Source organism: Centruroides sculpturatus, unplaced genomic scaffold (assembly GCF_000671375.1).
Source record: "Centruroides sculpturatus isolate CEXI.00-Female unplaced genomic scaffold, Cexi_2.0 scaffold293, whole genome shotgun sequence".
NCBI classification, from domain to species: domain Eukaryota; kingdom Metazoa; phylum Arthropoda; class Arachnida; order Scorpiones; family Buthidae; genus Centruroides; species Centruroides sculpturatus.
In genome coordinates this window covers 238,792-263,662 of record NW_019384893.1, presented here as the reverse complement: position 1 = coordinate 263,662, position 24,871 = coordinate 238,792, and the positions used below count along the sequence as shown (strand labels likewise).

Sequence of the window (24,871 nt, the reverse complement as noted above, 5' to 3'; positions counted from 1 at the left end):
TTATGATTACCAGAATTAAATTTATTTTGTAAAAAAAAGAAATTAATTTTAGTTGTTCTAATGATTCGAATTACTTTATCATGTTTTTCTTTATTTATCTCTCGAGCTACCATTAAGTTTTTCTCGAGTGTAATGAGTTATAAGTATAGGTTTCCGATTCAATTAGACAGGACGCAACATTGATGACATTGCACTTGCCAATTATAGAAAACCTACCTTTCTATGTTGACTCAGTGCTTCTAACGATAAAAATGTTTCCTGGCAAATAGAACATCTACCCTGACTCTCGACAGGATGGACTTGTTCCAAGTGATGTTTAAGAGTGTTTGGTGTAGGACAAAATTGAGGACAAAAGGCACACTGGCAAGATTTATCTGCTGGAGAAGAACTGTCTTCTCTGTGAGTGTTGATATGATGCTGAAAATAAAAATAAAAAAAAAAGATTCAAAGTGTTATTTTATCATAAGTTAAAGATAAATTATCACCCGATACTCCACCAGGCGTTATTTTAACGTTTTTTTTTTTTGCGGCAAGCGAAGTGTTTCAACGGTGGCAAGTCACAGGTGTGAAAGACTACGTCTCTTATCGTGACTATATTCTTCCGGAGAAAGCGATAAATTTACATCTTATAGTCACGAAACAGAATCATGGTTATTACAATGGAGGGCTTTGAATTCGGAGAGTAGTTTGGCATTAAAAAAAAAAAAGATTCGTTGTCACTCGGGATTTCTTGACTATAGTTGATTCGTTACGCTTCGTACCTCTCTCTTGTAATGTGTTTGAGTCGAGCCAAAAGGCTCTACGCCTTCGCCACTAGCTAAACCTGTCATTACTAATAAATTGCCCGAGCTACTTTGGTCGGTCTGTATTGATTTTCACATAATTATTGGGTAACGTGAGAACTACCGTACTGGCCACGGACCGTTAGTGAAGGGTGGAGTGTGTTTAGGGTCAGTGATCTTGTTACCAATTCAGGATTTGATATTGTTTGAGATCTCATCCGGATGATTTTCCGCTACAATCTTTAAACACCATTACTTTAAATTCTCTTCAAGATTCGTTTATAAAAAAATATACAAATTTTCTAATTTCTCAATGATCCACGTTATCATTAGTATTATTTAAATGAGGGATGAAGTCGTTATATTCATTAAACTTATAAATTAGTTGGTAACTTGTAAAAGAAATTCAACTTATTAGTTACACAAAGAATCTCTCTTGATTAACCGTAATAACTTTCATCATAATTAAAAATTCAAAATTCTTAATTTTTCACTGGAAATTGAATTTTTAGATTTTTCATCCTTTCATTCTTCCTTTTAAATATCTTAATTAAAGAAAAGCTTTTATCATCCCCGCACACACCTAATTAGAAAACCTCATCTATTCCAATTCTGAATGGAATAAATGGTTAATGCTTTTAAGGTAATCGTTTTCTTTTCTTTTCCCAATGAAATTGTTAAATTATACTAAAATGATATATTATTTCTGCCATTTCTTTTATTGATAAAAATCCTTTTTTTTTAATAATCAAAGAAGTTTCGATCGTTTAAGTCTGTTGGATATTATCTTTGCTCTCAGACACACAATAAATTTGCACAGCTAATGAAACAATTACCGTAGCAAATAGCTATTCAAATTGCATCTTGATCGTGATAGTTGCAGCTACTGTTGAATGGCAGTTAAGAGGTTGCAACTTCCGAGAAATTGCCGTAAACAACGTTTAAAGCATCAACCTTGCACTCAGTGTGGGAGTATATTCGGTTGCAACGTGGATAAAGGAAGATGTGTGGGAGTAAAAAAGTACGTTGAACTGGACGATTTCGTAGCGTGAGGGCCACCGAATTTTATATATAAAATCGATACGGGTACCCGTCTTTTTTTTTTTTTACCCCTATAACATATTTCAGTTACCGGGTGGTCTCTTTTCTAATTGATATTAGTTTGGCTCCGGTCGCACTAAAATTTGCACCATTAGCTCTTCGGAACAGTTTTGTGTTGTCAAACACGCAAACACCTGTCACACTTCTCTCATTAATTTTCTTTTTCTTACCCGTAGCGGAATAGATTAAAAACGCTTCTTCATTCTGGTATACCATCTATCGAGCTGCATACTTGGTTTAACATTATCTAGACACGAAGGACCGGCTTCGGGCTAGGGCGGAGGGAATGCCTATTTAGTGGGTGTAGCTATTGCGTGTTTCATATCTGTCTGCCATCAATGCTTTACCCTACCATTTTCTACCATAAAATGATGCTGCTCTACAGTTTTAAAGAAATTCGAGGCCACTCAACTCACTCTTTCACACTACTTATTTCGATCCTCATCCAGCAATAAATCCAAGAGGAAAGAAAAAAAAAAAAAAATTATATATTTGTATTAATATCGGCTTCTGATTGCTGTATATACATTATTTATATGAATTATCTGCATAATTACTACAAATAACATGTTTTTCTCTTTCTGTTTAACGACTACACGGTTAAATTTCGTTAAACGATGATCAATCTCTAAGTAGACTCGTAGACAATATTTTAAAATGAAAAATAAATGGATACGTGGAAACTAATTTAAGAAACACCATTCTTTCATTTTATATAAGCTAATTTTTAATAAATAAAATGTAAAAAATATATATATATATATATATAGAATTCTCTTTGAGCGTGTTTTAAAATGCAAATGAAGAGTGGAGAATAAATAAAGTGTCAAAATGGCTTTTTGTCAACGTGACTTTATAGGCCTACTGTTTGTTAAATCAATGACAGAAGTAGTTAACATCTCCCATGCTTAAGATGATATTCAATGCATGCAATTTATGGTTAACGATCGATCGCGATTTAGTTACAAAACAGGCTATAAATATCAATTATTATAGTGTTAAATTTAATTTTTTTTTTTAAATTTCAATTGTATATATTGTAGTATGGAGTTATAAGAAAATATATATATATATATATATAAAGACAGTGGTATCGATGCTTACCTGTAAATCCCTGGAGCTAGTGAAAGAAGCAGAACATTGGAGACAACGGAAGGGACTATGTCCGGCTTGGCTTTCTTTTTTGTGGTTTTGCATGTGGGAAGTGAGAGCAGCTGCTGTGTTGTAACCTCTGTTGCAAACGGTGCATTGGAAAGGTTTTGCATTGTCGTGAGTCTTCAAGTGAATCTTTAAATGGTCGCTACGAGAAAATGCCGATTCGCAATGAGGACATCGGTATTTTCTGTCACCCGTATGTAGTTTGATGTGACGATCTCTACTCCTCTTATGTTTAAATAATCTCTGNATTACAAAACACGATTTACACAAGATTCGTGATAAATGGTTCGTTCGTAAAAGTAACATTTGTCGATATACCCTAAGGGGTTAAGCAGTTTATTGTATATATATATATATATATAAAGACAGTGGTATCGATGCTTACCTGTAAATCCCTGGAGCTAGTGAAAGAAGCAGAACATTGGAGACAACGGAAGGGACTATGTCCGGCTTGGCTTTCTTTTTTGTGGTTTTGCATGTGGGAAGTGAGAGCAGCTGCTGTGTTGTAACCTCTGTTGCAAACGGTGCATTGGAAAGGTTTTGCATTGTCGTGAGTCTTCAAGTGAATCTTTAAATGGTCGCTACGAGAAAATGCCGATTCGCAATGAGGACATCGGTATTTTCTGTCACCCGTATGTAGTTTGATGTGACGATCTCTACTCCTCTTATGTTTAAATAATCTCTGGCAATAGTCACATTTAAACGGCATCTGGTCACTGTGAATCTGAAACGAAACGTATATTTTTCTTAAATAAATATATACAGGGGAGTGGACATTAAATCGATAGCGCCAACTCTTTCCTTAACTTAAAGTTATATGTGTAATTTTCGAAGGAAATACCGAAGCGTATCTTCGTAACCATCTCCGCTACTAATTGATTCAACGTGTAAAAAGCTAAATATCTGATTTTCCAGTCCTTCTCCGTCTTGTCACTTTAGAGAGCGTCGTTAGAAGAAGCGCTACTTTTGTATGACGTCCTTTACTAATTGACTAGCTCCCAAGGGGAGTGAGGCTAATTCTGTAAAAGGCTTACACCTGTAGCATAAGTGGAAACGTGCACCCTCACACACGCTGCAATATTTTGTCACAGTGATTTTAATTGTGATTTACACCACTTTCTGTCCCACGATAATTAAATTTCGTTCTCCAACATATCCTCTAGGGCCAACATTAGTGTACTTCCGAAAAGCAATCGATAAAACAAACTATCCAAAGTTTTAGTTCCATTTGTGAACAACACCAGTCCGTCTTGCTCCAGACTACTTAATGCGTTGTTCGTTCGGGGAATAATTTCATTCGAACGAGAATCTCCAGAATACATATAAACAGGCCCGCGTCATCAGAACTTATAATTACAAATATAATTAAGACAATCAATTTTTCAAGATTAACTACGATTAAAGTGAATTTTCCTATCTTCTCTAACCGTCTCTGTTTTTAACTAATTCGTAAAACACGCGTTACGCTCGAATTATATCGTAGAAATATTCAAATTTCAAAACCTAATCTGTTTAATTAGATATACACGTTTTGGCAACAGGTTAAAGTATTCAGAAAGCAACCCAAAGCCGGGTGAACGGACAAAGACCAGAATAAGCTATACAACCCTATAATAAGTGGAAAGCCAAACGTCATAAGTTGACAGAACGTGTCCTTACTCCACCCACTATGCACGGTAGGTTCCCGCATTCTGATTCATAAAGTATTTTTTAAAAGACCATTGGCAGACCCCTTTCAGTAGATCTAATGGATCTTCTAGGTTACGACCCTACGATACTCGCTACCATCGAGTGGATACGGATAAAACCCCCAGTGATAAAATACCTACCTGTTCATGTCTTTTCAGGTAGCTGAGACGAGGAAAGGCCTTGTCACAAAACTGGCAGGCGTAGGGCGTGTTCTCTGTCACCCCAATGGTGTAGGTGAGGTCGGTATCTGGATCAGAGGGTGTGGCGCAGCTGGTAGGAGACAAGGATAAGGACTGGTCATCAGGGGTGTCCGAAGACCTCCACGATGTGGGTGTACCAACCCCGCCGTTCAGTCCTAAAAGGAATAACAAACGTTTTACTATTTCATCTTTTAAGCAAAGTCATCTGCTTCTCACTGATTGGACAATCGCATTTCTATTTTCTATGGTCCAAGATGGTTATCTATGTATAATATATCAACTACCTTTCTTTCCCATCTGCCCGTTGGCTGGCCACTCCGGAACAATAGATGAATCCACAGATAATACGGGCCATCATTAATAAAAGTGATACCAATATTTAAAGAACGGTCTGTGCGAGACGTGACGGCACAACTCTTGTTGATAATGCCTTCTACTATAAAAGGAAGGATAGGAAATTATCTTCCTCCCATGTGTCGAAGTTCTGACACGAAGAATTATCCTATTCCTCCGGGGCTTAGGTAAGGTTAATTACTGAAGACAATAGACTTTTATATAAATCGACTCTTCGATATATTTTCTCCTTTAAAAGTGTTAACAGCTAAGCTAAATTCCACCTATGATTATGATTAGATTATACACACGTATCGCGACACACATAGATAGAAAAATTCTCATATAGGAAGTATTTTTTTAAGGGATAAATTCTCTTTTTTTATATCTTTACTAATGATTATATTAAAATATTTTGTTTTTTTAATAAACATTATATTCTAAATTTCTTCTATTTTTCACTATTGATTCGGAGAAAATTATATTTTAAATAAAGAATAATGGCGACACGTAAAGGTTTTTATAGTTCCTATTTCGAGTACGTGTATGTGTACTCAAGTAGCCTATATAAATTTAAAATTAGGCCTCTATAAATCAATTATTTAATAATAATTTTCTCAGTTATTAATATATTTCTAAGAATATATATATATAAAAAAAAAGAATTGTTTCTTCTCTCCAAATTAGAATTTATATTGAAAAATGTACACTTTTTTTAAGGGCAAATCTAATTTGTTGATTAGTAATGGGATGAAATGTATAGATTAATCTGATTTTTCTAATTGTTAATCAAAAATTATTCGCATTGACGTATCATATCTGGGACGGATACGCCCAAAATTTGACAAGTAAATTTCCGTATTGTTATATTGCAAAACATCCTAAAATTTAGAATGTATTGGGGATCGTGAACGACATTTTAACCTACGAAAATAGGCCTATTAATTCTTTAAAAAAAAACAAATAAAATTAGTGTTATTCTTTTAAATAAATTGCTAGAATCGATAGGGGTCTTCTTAATAGATCGGAGGAAATTATGTAGAAAATTAGAAAGAATCTATAGCGTAACAATGAAAAGCATGGAGGTAATAAAATACTGTTATCGTAACTGTAACTCTTGGAGGAAACAAAAGAAAGACAATCCAAGAAGGGAATGAAAAAATCGCAGATAATGAATTATTGGCGTGTATCGATTCTATAGACATAAGCTTAGGGGTAGAGTCGTTTAGATTAAATCTATAATTACAAGGTTGTAGATAAATGATTATAAGAAAGAGTTACGAAGTTTACTTTTATTAGATTTATAAAACAATTATTGATTTTTTAAAAGGAGAAAACTAAAAACAAAACGGATCCGAGAGGGGGACAAATTTCAAAGTTAAAACGAATAACTGTATAGAAAGTTACTGGTCAAAACAACGTTTAATTTACGTTATGTTAGGTATAGAAGCCAACGAAATAAATTACCTTTCGAATGGGGATCCAAATTAGAAGGGCCTCTATTATTATTCCTATTTAGCATTTATCTCGTTTACGATTAATACGTTATCTATCAATAGTAAAAGGCGCGATAGGACGGAGTATGCGACGTTTACCTGACACCTGTAACCCGAACGGCTACCGTAGGTAAAAGATATCAACTCACTAGCTATCACATCCATTAACTTCATGCTGGCGGTCGGAGCGGTAGAACTGGACTTGATCCTCAGTTCCGCTGGACTGACAGTAGCCAGTCGTCCTAGCTTGTCATCAACACACCGAGGTCAGCCAGCCGTGCTGGCAGGCTGCTAGGTAATTGGCTATCCACGGCCACAGGGACGTCCGAACTCTGTTGGTGGGAGGCTAGAGACGCCGTGTGGGGTGCATTCTACCCCCTCCAGACACGTGGGGGACAAAAGAAAGCAGGACCCACTTGGCTTCCACGTCACCGGGGAGAATAGTTGATGTATAAGTTTTTGGGGGCAGTGGAAAGGGGTTTGGGGAGTGAATGCGGGTCTTCATTTCGCCGCCCCCTCTTCTCCCCGGGCCATCTGCTATCACTTTGTGCAGGGTTCTGACCCCGGGTCCGAAATAATGGCCTAAATAGAGCTATCGGTAAGGAAGTGTCAGGTATCGAGCTCTCACCTGCCACCCTCCTTCTAAGACCGTTATGGTGCAGTAGACTGCACATAGTTTACGGCCAGGTTAGGCCGGAAATGTGTCTGAGACTGCAATTGATTTTTTTTTTCTGTTCTTTCTCTCTTTCTTTCTCGTTCCGTCGTCGGTTTGCTTGGATTAAAGAGAAAAAGTCACGTCTATCATCAGAACGTCATTAGCGGTTTTCCTCCAAATGCGGCGTGTGCGTGGCGTCTTCCGGACGTTTGCCTGACCCCGCGAGATGTCCCTCGACCCTTTTCACACGTACCAATAGGAGGACCAACCACCAGATGTTACTCTAATCGCGTGTATCTGCTGGAATGTTTTATCGTTCACCGACAGCTCCCAAATGTCGAGGTGCATTCGACCTGGATCTATTTTACTCATCTACAGTCCTTTTTTTCTCTCCCCTTTTTTTTCAAATTTATAATGGAATCTGTTTGAGAAACGAACGTTGAATATTGAACAGAAAAGAATTTACCAAACTACAATTGGCGGTTACTTAAGGAGGTGGTGTCTTCTGACAGTTAGGGGGCCCCACCTAGACTCTTTTATAGGCCATCTCCGACAGCCTTCTCTGGCTGATAAACTATTCCCGACAGCGATTTTATAACGTTACAAAAATCGTTCCAGGTTAATTTCAATTTACTAACTAACAAATAATTCATTTAAATTACTTTTAACAACAATACGATTCTAACAAATTAAGCATTACGCGACCATTAATCATTTTTAAACACGATTAAAAATTCAATAAAAGAGACAGAGGGGGAGAGAGAGAGAAACGTTATATCGCGTGATTTTTAAAATACTTCTGTATAGCGAAGGGGGGGAATAATAAAAAACATTTTAATCTAAATAATTTTGCTTAAATTGGAAGTGATGGAAGCGGTAAAATTCAGTTGTTAGTCATGCAGTAATGTGTGTCAATGTTAACTTGTTCTCAGCGCTTCGCTCTACCCATTAAAAGGTTTCGCTCTTCGAGTTACCAATTACAAATGTTTCTGTTCACTTGCCCAAGAAGAGTCGAACCAGATTTTTCACCCTATAATCTTATTGACCGCTGTCTCGTCCGAACGTTTAGATAAAGAACAATGGAAAAACAAAAAAAAAAAAACGTTAAATCAATTACAAGAAAAGTGGCAAGAGCCATTAAAGGTTACATTTTAAAGTGAAACAAACTATTGATAGACTTGTTAGGGGGTTACACGTCTCTTCTCATAAATTAGCTGGAATCTGGCTATTTTTGATTAGCGGGACAACATTCAAAAGACCGTAGAAAAGAAGTATTTAACCCCTCTCTCTCTCTCTCTCTCTCTCTCCTAGGAGAGTGACGAGATAAGAAACTTTTCAATTAGATTCACCCCTCCGTTCGCTGCCAATATAAGAATGACATTCGATTTATTATAATTAATTAACTGTTAAGGCAGTGTTTGAAATCAATCCGAATTGTAGAGACGAGTTTGCATATTGATAGGGATAGCCGGTTATAGAAGTGTAAACAATAATGATTGGTCGAAGTTCAAATGGTAATTTGCTGCTGTGCAAACACATCTGGGCCGTCGATTCCACACCCAAAAAGTTGTCCTGAGGGTAGCTGATGGATCGCGTATTATTTTTCTTCCGTCGCAACTCTCTCTATAATAAAAACTGACAAATTAGTTTGACCCAAATCCCTATCGCCTCTTCCCAATTCCATTTTGTATTTCGAGTCGATAGGCGGAAGAACAATGGCCAGCAGGTGCGGCCAGTCGGACCAACGGGGGAGGGGAGGGGAGGGGAAGGGAAGAAGATCAGCGGGAATACCTCGTGACTATTCCCCCCAACATCGATCAATCGCGTGTTCACGATTGTGTAGGCTCGACCATTTATCTCGTCCTTAACCCCGAAATCGTCTTCATCCGGTCAAACAATCGCATCGCTTAATTAAAATGCTTCATCAAACGTCTAAGTATTATAGATTAGATCCAACCGCAACAGGAAAAAATCGAAAATTCTCCTATTATACCTTCGAAAATAATAGAGGAATTTCACATAATCGGATCCGTTTTTAGTAATAGAAAAATAAGAAATTGGTACGTATTTACGCTTATTTTATATTAAAAAAATAAATAAAAAGTATATCAATCGAGACAGAATCTTTTTTTTTTTAAAGGACTGAAAAGCAGGACATTCGTTTCTTAGTGTGAGAATCTAAAAAGAGGAGAAGAGGGGGAAAGAAGAAAATGTCGTGTGAACGTCCTGACAGGAAAACCACACGCGCTGTTAAGATTTATAATCGTGTTAAATGTTTAACGAGAACGAGACGATCCGATCTACAAAATCGTTCTCGTTAAATTACATTGTTTAAACAATTTCTACCCACGCCGAAACACACAGTCTTACACGTTCTTTACGTGTTTCCTTCAGTCGATAATCAGAAAATTCGAAAATCTTCTACAAGTTTTTACCAATCTAATAGGAATTTTTATTAAAAAAAATAAATAAACAGTAGAAATTATTATACAGGAACACACCGAATGTGCCTTATTACGAATTCTACTTGCGCGTGTATCTTATAAACTGTTCGTGTCTCTAACAATGTAAATGTTTTTCCCCCCTCTGTAAAACTCAATGTAGGACATTTTTAACGACTAATAAATTATATTATAATCGAATACAATGAATAATATAAAAAAATTTTATCTGAGATATTCGGTATTTAACACGATATTCGGATCGTTTAACTAAAAAAAAACACACACACACACAAGAAAGAAAAAAGGCATGTGACTTTTTCAGAATAAATTGAGATTTCCTAATGAAATTAAAGGAAGGGTAATTATATTAGAGTCGGTAGGGAGCGTAAGTGACAAATAATGGCATTCAATCATTCGGGGCAGGGACCTAATTGGCGTAGAGCGTGTTGGCTAGAACGAAACGACATCGTCATTGGCATCCCATTACCCGAGTGTGGCCAATTAAACTCTTTTTTTTTTTCTTAAATATTTATTTTTGCATATTAGGCGGCCACACCTAGATGGAAACATGTGCAGAGAGGTCCCTACTAATCGTTATATCTCGGGCCTTACGGACTTATCGGAGCACAGGTGGCGAACCGTGACGTATCGAACGACCTCCCGCGTGACGGTTAAATACGCGATGACTTCCGATCACCTATAATTAGGACTAATGACAACTCGGTATAAGATCCCACCGATTCGATCTCGAGTAATTCGATCGATTTAATAAGTGGGGTGAGGTGCGGGCCAACGTACCGGCCTACGGGCCTTTGGCGAGTCAGACCCTCGTACCATTTGCCACTGGTGAGGTGAGTGACCCCTCTCGGTTCGGCACGGCTGGACAGCTTGGTACCATGGGCTAAGAGCAATTAGTCTGTACCGTGATCAAATAGCGGAAAATTTTGTCACACACCCGAGAACTTTTTCGTCTGATGCCCGATTTGGATCAAAAAACGTTTTCTTCCCACTGTGACTGTCATGCCGAGTGATTGAAATGCTTACTATTAATTGAAGTGTGGCGTGCGGTTCTCACGGCTTCGTCTCGGCTTTTAAAATTATATCCTCAAGTTTGGGACGAACGACGCCTCGGGTACCACCCGAGGCTAATAAAATCGGACACGTCGGACCCCCCACCCCTCTTCTCGGCTTCTACACCCATCGATGACTCTCGGAAGTGCTAATTCTCCATCCGAATTCCTACCAAAAGACGAACGGAGGAGAAGGGGAAAAAAAAAGAAAAGAAGGATGGGATTTGCACGAAAGGAAGGGAAAAGAAACTAGAGCGAAAAGAAAAAAAAAGCAAATAATAAATTGAAACCCAGCGAGAAGGAAGTGTCCAGTTATAAAGTTAAGTGTGAAAAATAGGCTACTGCAGAGTATCAAACTCATAATCTTCGTATCACGCCGAAACTAATGATTATCTTGAATTTTCGGATAACCGCTCGAGTTTTATTATTATTCTAGCGAAAAGGATAAATGTCTTTTATTCCAAATATATTTTATTTTTTTTGCCTACTCCAATATTAACTTTATCACAATGAAACCTTTAAAGAGCACGATGCAATATACATCATCGTGTCATTTTTTTTTTTAAATTATAATTATTGTTTTATCATCGATTCTTCTTCGTTTCCGTTTACTTTTCTCATTACGTGAAGAGGCGTGGACGAAAAGAACGAAGATTTACGTAGGAACGATGGGTGCCACCGCCAAACAAACAGGCTTAAATGGCCATTCACATTAGAAAATTGTACGCGGTTCAAATTTAAATTCCGTAAGAATGGTCTAAAGCAATCTTTACACCTTGTTCGATAAAAGATTATTCTGCTTAATTAGTCTGAGAAGAAGATGATTAGAGGTTAGGGTCGTCCGGCAACTCGGTCCGGTCTCAAAAACACCAGATAACGTAACCGATTCAGGAAACGTAGAGCAGCTGATTAGTCGGCTTTCACCATTTCGGGCATCATCACATACACTTTACTTTTTAGGTGCGAGCAGGTGTACATTTTGACCCCGACGTCTCGGTAGTCTAAAGCATCGTAGTCTAATTATCGCTGTAAATAGCCGTGTGCCTTAGGCCCGATTTGTTTTAGCTGAAAGACTCCGGGAGATGATGGGGTTGAGAAAGCCGGCTCAGTTTTTACCCGCACATCATATATCTCTTTCAGCTGCGGCCTTCTAAAGACGTTATCACTGCCGAGCCCGGAGCGGGGGGGGACTGTCCCCTCGGGCAAACCGTGAAGACGAACTAGATAAGGCAAGCCACTAAAAGATGCAAAGGGTTTCGTGTTAAGACAAAAGGGGGCCTCTCTCTCTCCGCTCTCTCTCTCTCTCTCTCTTCGACACAATCGGTGTGGCAATTAACATGACACTCAACAAATACGAGTTTGAGCCAAATCGTCCGGCAACTCTCTCACGCTTGTGACGTCATTTCGTCATGTCACTGAACTTGCACCGAATGAAGCCATGGGGAATTCAAAAATCCTCTCTACTATTCTAAACCCAAACCGGTAATTGTTCCCCTATTCCCTAAATTAATATCACACTTTCTCAGTCGAGACGACCCGAAAATACATCATTTTATTCGTTTGAAATGAATGAAATCGTCATTCAATCATCACACCTTCCTCCAGGGAATGATTCAAAACTATTCATTTAAAAGAAAACAAAAAAAAAAAGCTCACAATTATTCGGGAGGTGATGCTAAAATAAGATTTTAAACACGCGATTCTCGATTTACTGTGACAATTATTTCAACTTCCCCTCACAAATATAAATTTAAAAAATAAGAATGGTAAGAGAAGAAGAAGAAGAAGATAAAGAAGGAGAAAAACAGTAAAATACTTTGTTTCGATCCGAAAAATATGTGGATTTACTTACATATAGAGAAACCACCGCTGAACCGAACCCGAATAAAACACCCATTAAAAGTTTTATAGTGTTATTTTAACTTGTATCCCACCACTAATTGAATGTGGCATGACTTTTAAAGGTCTAGTTTGTCTTCTTTGGTGTCTTATTCCCGATTATATTAATTAAATATTCATCTTAGTTACTTAGACTAGTGTAATATAATATAATTGAAATTAGCCATTTTGACTGGATGAGAAAAATCTTTAATGATTTTTCGGTAGGCCCGAAGGAAAAGATTGCTGAGGGAAGAGGAATTTGAGAGAAAGAGAGGAGAGAAGAACTCTTTTCTAATCAATAGAGGGAGAGAGAGTGAAGAGCTTACGTATCTTCCATAAACCTGTCAGAGCCGCTTGTGTCCAAACTGCCTCCTGTCAAGCTGATTGTTGCCCCAAGTACCGTTTTTACCTTTCTTTCTGCCAGTAATAGCAGAGTGGACTTCAAGGACATGGCAAGGACGACTTTCGAGACGGATCTACCGATGTCGTTCACACGGCCTCTGACGTCACGGCAATCATGATTTCGATCCCCCAATTCTAACTTAGAAAAAAGAATTGTTCCCTTAATAAATTTACGACAAAAGTTTTGACCAATGATTAATGGTTTTATTCCCGACAGAATTAAATATCTTGATAGAAATACTCGAATATCTTGACTCTGATCGATTCTTTCGTCAACTGTCCTGGGACTAATAAGTCCGGATTGGCTTTTATTCACTTACTTAGTCAAACGTGTTAATACTTTTCTTAATATCTACAATTAAATATAATGATTCTCTGTAAGGATTCGGACCGCTTCACATTGTTTGGCCATCGGAGGTCAATGGCAATCCAACAATTATTATTATTATTAATTCGGTTAACAATACAGAGTTCGGAGTTAAAAGAAAAATCAATTTTTGCAAGGACAATGAGCTCAGTAAAGTGTGAACGTTGCGGAGTACTCTTTTGGGGGTGTTGGGTCATCCGTTATTACCTCCGCCAATGGTGGAGATCGCATCGTTTACCAAGGTCACTCGTGTCACAGCTGGTGGCCATTTTCCCTATGGTTATAATTACATCCTGCGCGCCCGAAAAACTGTTTACAGGAAACGGGGTTTTTGTTTACTTTTATCTACTTCCGAAAACCGATTATAGATAGATTCTTTTCTTTTTCTTTTTCTTTTTTTTTTTTTCCTAATCGAAAAGTACTATCGTCGCGGTGGTGGTCTTTTTACTCGATAGACGACAGACTAGGTGATAACTTGCCATTGGCCTTTGTCACCCAATAGTTTAGAGGCGCCATGGCGTGCAAACGAGTAGTTAGACGAATCTTCGTGTGCACGTGCTTCTTACTACACCAACAAACAACTGGTACAACGCCTCGCACAATTAACTTTTGATACCTGATGTCTAAACACACGCGATCTTTCGTATAAACAACGCTCTCTCACTTTTCGGTACAATAATTTTTTTTTTGGTAAAGGTGTGGTCGCGATATTCTCAAAAATTATCATGTGCTTTTCGCATATTTGACAATAATGGGTTTAAACTCAAGAATTTATAGCGTATTATTCTTCATACAACTAATACAGTAGAGCCGACGAAGCGAAAAATGCAAAACATTTTATGCAAATTAGTCTTTCTTTCTTTCGTCTTTTTTTTGGGGGGAGGGAAGGCTCATCGATAGAACAGAAGATAATCAATCTTCGAAAATTATAGATTAAGGCTTAAAATTAATAAAATTATATAGCTTCATTATACAACATCCCAATTTTCGTGATGGAAATGGAGTACACAAACACATAACAACAAAGAAAATGGGACTTTTACCAGTTAGATTTTGGCCCAAAAAATCAATTTTTCTAATTCTAATTCCGATCATTCGCATCTTAAATAAGAAAATTTACCAGTAAACCTTCCCCAATCGTGAAAAAACAAAGCGATTAGTCGAACAAACACATATATTATGCAACAATATTTTGAGTTAATAAGCTAGCATAGCCTAATTTTTAAAACATACAACCTCATAAAACATGACCTTGTTTTATTTTATCGCTATTAAAAATAGTTTAAACGTACTTTTATCTGATCATAGAAGAAATTATCTTAGAAAAATACACACTGTAAATACAGTCCTAATTTTCAGAGAGGGGGAGAAAAAAAGGTGAAAATTACAAAACACGATTTACACAAGATTCGTGATAAATGGTTCGTTCGTAAAAGTAACATTTGTCGATATACCCTAAGGGGTTAAGCAGTTTATTGTATATATATATAAACAATAATTTTAAATCTTTTTTTAAAATATCTCCTTACTTTTTCAACCTAGTTCTTCTACGTTAACACGAAGCAAACAGTGATTATCTTTGGTCATTCGATACAGGGCTTATGTGAAAATGTAAGGAAGAAAGAGCCATCAAAAAATTTGACAACTACGTTTATGCCCCCTTTTTTACACGCGTTACAAGTAGACCCCCCTATAACACTGTAGATAAATCCGTGTTATATGAATTCCATGTTGTATGAGTTATTTAGATTTTACAAATACATGAGCCATTCACAGCCCGGCATACATATTTGTAAAATCTAAGTGACTCATACAACATGGAATTCATATAACACGGAATTATCTACAGTGTTATAGGGGGGGGGGTCTACTTGTACTTATCAATATTTTCTAGATCCTACACCAAACTTCTTCAAAATTTTATTAAATAATTAAGTTAAATAATAGAAAAACAACAAAGTTTTTTTTTTATTCTTAGGATAATTATATATCTATACACGACTTAAATGGAGTTAAAGACTCGGTTTTCTTCGATCGGGTCGATGATCAAAGTGCTTACTCCATGTATTTTTTCTCTCTCTGTCGATCCCCCTCTGTACAAAAGTACTAAAAGCTGACGGTCAACTGAAGATAGCGTTAAGTCCAACTGAAGATCGAATCTGATCAGCCCCCTGACTGATGTAAAGACAATGTTTTCAACGTTCCAAACTATTGTTAATTGTCTAAAACGATTTCTTCATCTAGTAAAAATTATTATAGACTAATCTATATAATAGAATACGAATCTACCTTAATAATTTAGAATGAATTTGTTTACTTAATAAACTTTTCTTATCGATAAGAAAAAGAAAATGGCCGTTTACAAACAGGAATTTATTTCCTCTTTTTTTTTTTTTTTTGAAAGAATTTTTTGACATTTTACGTCATTCAATTTCCTTAACGACGAAGAGAATTTCTGAAGTTAAGACTCGATAATCGTCCTTTATATAAAGGAGGGGAGGAAAATAAAATAAAAAAGTATAAAATAATGATTCTACTTCTATAGAAAATCTACTGTCATTCTTTGATAACCTATCAAGATCTATAGGGAAAAAAAAAAAAAAAGTTTCTGAAAATGATCCAGGTAGATCTGAAGAATAAAGTTAAATAATCATAAGAGAAACAGCAAAAAAAAAGGTACCTTTGTATTATTATTTTTTTCATTAAAATATTCCGGATAGGATCCATTTTCCTATACAAAACGATGATTTATAAAATTCGTGCCGAAATTCGGCGGAAAAACGTTTTATTTGTTCATTGTTGGCCATTGTAAAAAGTAAGAAATGGCGCACAATTCATGCAAATCGTTATAACAATGGAAGATAAAAGGAATGCCAAAGAATATTCTTTTTTTTAAAGAAAAAAAACAGAAGAATTTTGTTAAAGTTGTGCCGATTTGTTTAATGAAGTTATTTTCGATAACAGATAAAAGAAAAATGATAATTTTAAACAGGAAACTTTCCTATTTTTATGTCATCTTAATGACGGTTTTGGAGTGTCGATTTATTAATTATATAAAGAAGGGATTAAAATATATTTATAAAGTTTAAATAGAAAAATTTGGCACGTATTTTTCTGTTATAATCGACGAAATTTTGTATTTTTTTTTTAGTTTATTTCGTATGTTATAATTTATCCGGAAAAAAAAATGATGCTGGAGATGATCCGGTGATGCTGGAGATGATGCTGTAAATGATGGAAGAAGAAGAAGAATGTCCAAGCTTTTAAACATTATCTATCAGTGGTGCATTCAAAATTTAATCTTTGAGGAGCACGTAAGGTTGGGAATTCAATAAAATTCTCACCTTATGTGACTGTTAATTCATAAGTAATAGAAGATACGACAAAATATAAATAAAAAATGAAAATTTTAATTAAGGAGAATTTACTAGTGTTGTTTTCCTTTTTACTTTAGGGGTGCCAGAGATCCCATTGGCTCCTGTGGGTGCGTCACTGTTACCTTATAGAGGAAGAATAGAAGCGGTGAAGTTTTCGCCTACGTCACAGGAAGGGTAAAGTCTAGCGATTATCAATTAAACCCGACCATATCGTAAATATTTTAAGGGCCGAAACGGGAAACGATTCCGAAACAATTCCAATTGATTCCGCGGACTAAGCGAGCCCAACAGACAGTGTTTACCGTTGAAGCGGAACGGCCGGCTGCAGATTGCAGCCCAAGTCTGTCCCCGGAGATGGAAGGAAATATCATGTCGACACACGCCGGGTCACGCCGAGTTGATTACACTTAGTTTGCTCGGTTAGTACTGACCACGGGGGACGTCACACGACTCCCCGGCCTACCAGGAAACTCCAACATGATCCTTTTTTCTCGACCTCTGTCTACCTGATCTCGTACAATTGGTTTGCCGACTGCGGTCGATGAAATGAAACTGATTGACCCCTGTTCCTCGGCGTGACGTTCCCATCAATTATATTTTTCGCTGTATTTTTTTTTTTTTTTTGTTGTTGTTGTTTCGTTCTTCTTCCTCCGTTAAATCTAATCCGAATTAGAAGAGCGTAAATAGAACGTCACTTTTCCTATTCTACGCGTGTTATCTCCCCCTTGAAGATACTAAGATATTTTAAACAATGCTCCAATTAAAAGCGTTCTAGGTGGATTTTTGGAAACCGCGAAGTGGTAAGTGGGGAGCGAAAAGAAGACATCTGTAGCCAACCTAAAGTACCACGTGTCCTTCGGGTCAATAGCGGATAAAGACTTATTTAAACTACCTGTTTGAGTGTCTACAATGACTGGACAGTTTGAGGTCGGGGTGGAAGAACTGTTGTCTACGTTTTCTAACTTTACAAAAGGAGACGACGAATGACCCGAGCTTGTTCTTTCTATTGCTTATTTTGTTGCGGGGGAGGCTTTTTATGGCTTGTTGTGCCCTTCCGAAACCTTAACTATTGTGTTAAAAGCAAAGGTGTCAGCTGTTAGATTGCTGTTAAGCGCATAAAGGCATTCGATTTTATTGTTGTTGTTTAATATTGAAGGATACGTTATGTTTGTATAACACTCAACTATTTAATAATAACGTGTAAGAAAGATTTCACTTTAAAGATTTTTTTGTACGTGGTTGTACTACAAAGTTACAACAAAATAACAATCGACCCCCCTATAACACTGTTAATAATTTCGTTTTATATGAATTCCATGTTGTACGAGTCACTTAGATTTTACAAATACGTGAGCAGTTTACAGCCCGGCACACGTATTTGTAAAATCTAAGTGACTCGTACAACATAGAATTCATATAAAACGGAATTATCAACAGTGTTATAGGGGGGTCGACTGTAAATTGTTTAATATGAAGAGACGACATCTTTTTAGATGAAATATTGAAGATGAAAATGATGATAGTTCGGTAACTGTCCACATCTCAATCAAAGAAAAACGACTTTTAAAACTGTACAAAGGCGTGTTTACTCGCGAGCTGTCTTTCCTCCCTCAGGTAATTCGAACTATTTGAAGCAGACAATCGACTGATCCTTAAGATAGAAAGAAAACGTTGAACTTATTGATAAAAAAAAGTAAAATTAATTAAACATGCAGATTCTGTTCGGCGATAAAGGAAAGTTGTAAGTTTTATAGGAATTTTGCACGTGTAGTATTTAAGTAAAGTGTCCGTTATTCAGGTTAGAGACGATCCAGATGTGATTGCCATCACCCGGCAATTAAATATGTGTATAAAAAAGTATTAAAAAATCTATGGAATGAATACTTCTACATGATGTGAATGCGTGACAACCGAAGAAAAGAATAAAAACATGATTAACGAATACGTCTTATTCGAAACAGATCAGCCCTGGGCATGATGAACGTAATAATTAACTAACGATTATTAATCAGTGAAAGGGGTGGGGTAAGCCACGATTTCTTTAGTTTTTAGATAAACCATATTAAAATTATGTGGCTGGGTTTAGAAGTGAAGAGAGAAAAGTCATTTTTAAAAAATGCAACCAGCGGTGTTTCGATTATCGATCTTGAATTGTTCTAATCCGATGTCTTCTCTTGTCCACACTTCTTCGATCGAAAACATTTGCTGGTGATTGAGATGAGCTATTGATTTCTTATTACACATCGAGTCGGATTATGTAGCTTAGAGAGTAAGGATTGTTCCGCCATCTAGTAGTATCCGGTGAGAATATAATGGAGTTAATTGCTGAGGTAGTAGATTAGAGAGCGGGATTTTAATTGTTTCTGTCTCCGGAAGAGATTTCGGAAGGAAGAAGGAAGAAAAAAAATCTGGAAGCCGTTCTTGCTGTGAGCTCGGTCGAAGACAATAGAGGTTTTTAGAGCCAATTGTCTGCTCTTCGGCCGAATAATTAAAGTGGGATGGGAGTGTACAGGGAAAGGATGGAGGCGACAGACGGGCGTCAGCAACCCTTTTCATTTAATATTTTAAAGAAAAGGATGAAGACGAATGAGATAATTTCTGTTACTAACCTGATTCTGTAGTCTCCTCTATCTCCATGGTAACGCGTCCCGTCTGTGGTTCACCCTAGGGGATAAGGGACAATCACCGGGTCGTCTATGCCTGCAGCGGAAGGCAAACAGTACAGACTCAATTAGAGGCACATTCCGAGAAGCCTCCTTGCCAGACCCCCTGTGGTTTCATTCCCACAGCTGTCACCCACAGGGGTCTGCTGGTCTTTGTTCGGACGGCCACTGGGGAGGTGGTGTAAGGCCTGGTGGTATTCAGACCCAGCAGGAGATTGTGCCCAGTAGGGTGTCGGCTGCAGAGAGATGTAGCTGCGGGAGGTCAACTTTTTCAGCACGTTTTCTTTGATGGGGAGTTTAGTTTCCGTCACAGAATCACACCAATAGATGGTGGGTCGAAAGTTCTTAATCACTTAGACTAACAAATAGATACCGGACAGTCCAACATCATTGCATTCTTAATCTAACAAACTAATTAGTCATCGAAAGAATAACACGTCTTTTTCTCGTATAAATATTTACTAAATTTAGATAAAGGGGGTAGGAAAAACCTTTATACAAATATCCCCGTTACATAAATTAACTGGAAATTTACAAATTTAATTTTTAAATTAATTCATTTTAACTTTAATACAGACTTTTAAGAGAAAACACAACGAATTAATTGAGACGAACATCTCAAGAGAATGACTTATTAACTCATTCTAAACCCCTGTAAAATATTTTATCTTTTATAAATAAACAATACCTAAAAATAGTAGATAGATAAACCATAATAAATCATCTAATTAGTTTATAGATAAACAAATAAAAATCTCCTTCGTTCCCCCCTTAAAATAATCGCAATCGAGTCACATTCTTTAAAAAAAAAATCCCCAAACCGCTGCAGTGATACACACAGACAGGTTTTTATTAACTCGACGACTAAAAATGCACTCCACGTTCTTTAAAGTCGATTTTTGAATTTCAAGAGGAATTACGGACTCCATCAACTGACGTCATAATATTATTCCGTTGTAGGTACAGGTCAACACTACACTTGTCTCGCAAAGTATTAACAAAACATTCTCTCCCACTGGGTGACAAATGATGTCGATGTGTGCAAAGCCTGTTCATAAGCCAAGAGTCACATTTCCGAATTCGCTTAATTGAAATTCTTTCGAGACCGCATATCCTCTACTTTTGAGTTAAAAAAATTGAAATAAATAAATAAAAAAACACTGGAAATTATTTATTTTATTTTAAAAGATATAAGGAAAGCATTTAATAATGAGAAATCCGTGTTTTAAACAAATAAATAGAGAGCAGGGGACGAAGTAAAAATCTGGTAGAAAGAGTAAACAGGAGAGAGAAAAAGAGAGAAAGTTAAAAAAGCAGCAAAGTAATCAGTGGAGTAGAGACGATGGAGAGCAGGTAGCAGTGAGAAAATAATGAATGCACGACCAGGGAGCTGTTGCCCCGTCCAGTCAGTAATTACAACAACACCTGCTGTTACCATTAGCCGAGTCCCATGCGGCAAAGCACCAGTTGACCGGCGGGACATGGTTGGAGAAAAACCGTTATTACCAGTCGAAATCTCGAGGGATCAAACGGCCACTAGCAGTCCACTTTATTAGAATCCTTTTCAGCCGATTCTTTTGTCTGCTGGTTTTGCGCTGCACGCTGGGGGATCCCAGTTGCCATTAGGTGTGCGCGCACTCCATGCCCCTGGGTTTACCGACCCACTCCTAACACCGAACATCTTAATTTGCTACTCAAAACTTTTGGTATAGGGGCCAATGCTTTGCGTTTGCGCCACAAGCTCCGGGCGATACAGAGTCCCGCGAGGCACACTCAGCGACTGGAAAGATGTCTGAATTACACTATTGGATTTTTAGCAGTTCTTCGTTGCACGAACTGCAGGTAAGACAGCGCCCCGGCGGAAAAGCAGGCACGATTACAGAGAAACTGCAATATTCATGTTATTCCCAAAGGTGGACGAGACGTGAAGCAACTTCATAAAGTTGCTTTTTCTTTCTTTCTTTTTTTTTCTCTCTCTCTCTTCTTCTTTCCTTCTGCCTACTCTCTATCTCTCTCTCTCTCTCTCTCTTCTTCTTCGCTCCATCTCTGTTCTCTTTTGCTCTGAAATTGTTGAAATTCTTTAATGGCCGTGCTGAGTGCAACCATCCATTTCGTCTGCGATGTTTGTCATTAAGAATTTGTCTTTTCATTACTTTTATGGCTGCAGCTATTCTAATGGAAGACTTGGTTTATTCACATCCCCAAAGACACGGCTCGCGCCATCACCCTTCCCATCCAAGCTTTCGGCTTATAATGAACGCTAAACAAGGTGAAAATTATGCAGTCTCTCTCTCCCCGAAGTCTCACTTGGGAATTTATTTATTAAATATATATTTCAAGAAAATAGATGGGTGGTGGTCCTGGATCCTCGTTACCATGGTAACTGTACAGAACCCCCAAGGCATGCAAATTACGCGAATAACGATTGGAAGAGAGAGGAAAGCGAGACACGACGCTCTTTGTCGCCACGTGAAAGGTGGGTGGACATTCTGCACTAATTACTTACAAAATGTCTGGCTTTTAAGACCCCTTACCCTACCAAGAATTATAAAGGCGGTAGGGTGATTGTATAGAAGAGAGAGAGAGAGAGAGAGTACAGGGAATAAGCTAGCTCTCTTCTATACAATTATTAGCTCTTAATTATTTCCTCTTCAAAAACTTGGAAAAATCAAAGCGCGCAGTGATGCTATACACAAGAAAATCGATCCATTAGTTACAAAGTAACCTTATTCACCTTCTTTTCTTTACTGAAAGTCAAAGTCAACCATTCCGTTTACAGGAGCGTTTTCTGAATGCCACTAAGCTACTTTTCACCGTCGTTCTCTTAAACTAACAACGTCCAAAGCTCTTTTTCTAACTCCCTCTCTCTCCATACAAAATAATTATAGATTTTTAACCGTATAAATTGAGAATTTTCGACAATAAACAAATCTGGATTTAACGTAACAGATTAATTGTAAAGTGACTCTAATGTAAAGAATAGAAATTTCAATATAAATTTAAAAATCTGATGACAGGAAAACATAAATTAGGCCCTGTAAAATGAATGGATTGAAGATTTATGAATGGCTTTCAGAAATATATTAAAATTAAATGTGATATCTCTTACATTCTCATAGAATTTTTTTTTTAACAAAAGAAGAGAAATATAATGAAATATTACAACAATATTTAAAGAAGGAAGAATTAAAATTGTGAAGGGAGCTTTATTGAGATCGACTGGTGGATCCGATCGATTGGTTGCGATGTAATTTGTTACACAATTTATTCCCGGTCGAGAAGAAAGTAAGAAACAATTACTCGAAGAGACAACTATCCTTAAGAAGGCGTGTGTGATAAATGGCACAACTGTCCAGATAAAAAAGTTAGGGTGAGGTATAGACAAGAGTTGCTTTTCAATAGAACTTAAACTAGTCAGTAAATAACTAGGGTTAAAATGAAGATATCCTAGTGGTTGAACAGCGGGAAATCTGTCTTTCAGCCCGCGGCCAAAGGACACCCTGCCTCTCCTGCTGACATGTTGGGTATGTCTTGTTTTGGAAGACATTCATCTCCACCTGTCTGTGTGCAAGAGGAGACGGAGTGGGGCCAACTGATGGAACCACGCTGCTCTTTTCCCAAATCGAAATTTACTTTACTTTTTATAAAAAAAAAGCACCTAAACCAACATTCTTGCAATAAATTCTTATCGTAAGACCGCTTAATTTCCATTTAGAAAACAAGCCGATGGAGACACAGAGAGAGATGTATTTAAAAAAATAAAACAGGATACAAATTATAACGAAGTAATTATATCATTAAGTGATACATTTCCATACGGTAGGTACAAATTACATTGACAATCGTGTCATTAAAACGGAATAGAAGTAATAAATATTACTATATCATTAATTTTACTACTCGCTTTATTGCAATGAGTGACAATCGTGGACGAATTCCTATTTGTAACTATGGCCTAGCGTATCCGAAAATGGACTTTTTCCGTGTCCAGTATCGATATTTAAAGTAGAAAACATCATCGTGTCTAGATTTCTTTTTTTTTTCTTCTTCTTCTTCTTCTACTCCAAGAAATGGTCCTCAAATACAGAATTAACTTCTACTCAATAAAATAAATAACCTATTGAGTATGTTTGTAATCTGCTGTTTGAATGACGATGGTTGTATTCATCCCTTGTTAGTCCCTGCATTATAATAACAGTGGCTTTACCTCAAGGATAACTGATAAATTAATATACTTATTAGCAAACTCAGTAGGCAGCATTCTGTGAACTGAATGAGCAAGGAAGAGAGAGAGATGTTAACTGCAATAGACCAGATGATCCGTGCAATCGGGGACACCATCATTAACTAAATTCTGCTACAGGTGATAAATTATTTCAACTTTATCATATTCCATGTTAGGTAAAAAGCTTTAAAATCCCAATTAATCAGAAACGGGACGATAATTTACTTGTCTACCAGTGATTTACATCGAGTTTCCAAGTGCCACCTGGGGTTGGTAATTATGTTAGTGGCACGTAGCAGCCAGATACGTGAGGCCGGGCGTCGTGACAACTATGGACAAAAATGATCTAAAACCATTTATTAAACGAGAAAAATATTCTTAATATAATGCAAAGTAGTTAAGATTCTTTAACGAAAATGGTTAAAATTTGATAGTGGAATTGTCGATTTCCATAAATGCTCTTTAAACTTATTACGTGAGAAGGGCATCCATAAGTTTCGAGACGAGTAAATAGGCGAAGTTTAAAAATAACTCTGGCTAGTTTCTATCGTTTGATCTGCAATCAGTGTAGTCATCTAGACCGTTCATAAATCATTAATATCATCCGCCCAAATAGCAACGTAGATTGGATAAGAAAATCTGCCGATCAATTTAACTAAACTCATCTGTTACATATCTATGTAGTACCTGTGTTTCCTATACTTACTATACATCATAAACTTACCACGGGTATTGTTTAAGCTTGATGACAGCAATTTGTAAAGTTAATAATATTTTATTTACTCGTCACGTACTTTCATTCCCACAGTAGCTATTATTCGATTGTGAAATATCCCGAAGTTAATCATTTATCTACTTTACATCTTCAACTTTAAAGTTTTCAAGATTGATGTCGTCTTCTACGTCAATTATCTTCTTTTATTGGGTATTTTTCTGGATAATAAAATGGATAAATTCCTTTTTCCCTCCCTCGAAGAAGAAGAAGAAGATTCTGGATAATAAAATGGATAAATTCCTTTTTCCCCCCC

At 36.9% G+C, this 24,871-nt stretch overlaps 1 protein-coding gene across 1 annotated transcript in view; it reads right to left on the bottom strand.

The window, feature by feature from the left end:
* LOC111631316 (zinc finger protein 423-like) overlaps positions 1–24,871 on the bottom strand; it is a 62,209-nt gene that overhangs the window by 7,325 nt on the left and 30,013 nt on the right. The window contains exons 3-6 of the mRNA XM_023375533.1: positions 4,871–5,085; positions 3,427–3,765; positions 2,988–3,284; positions 217–417 (exon numbers count right to left, since the gene is read on the bottom strand). Of these exons, the coding sequence (XP_023231301.1) occupies positions 217–417; positions 2,988–3,284; positions 3,427–3,765; positions 4,871–5,085 (1,052 nt within the window). The remainder of the gene's footprint in view (positions 1–216; positions 418–2,987; positions 3,285–3,426; positions 3,766–4,870; positions 5,086–24,871) is intronic.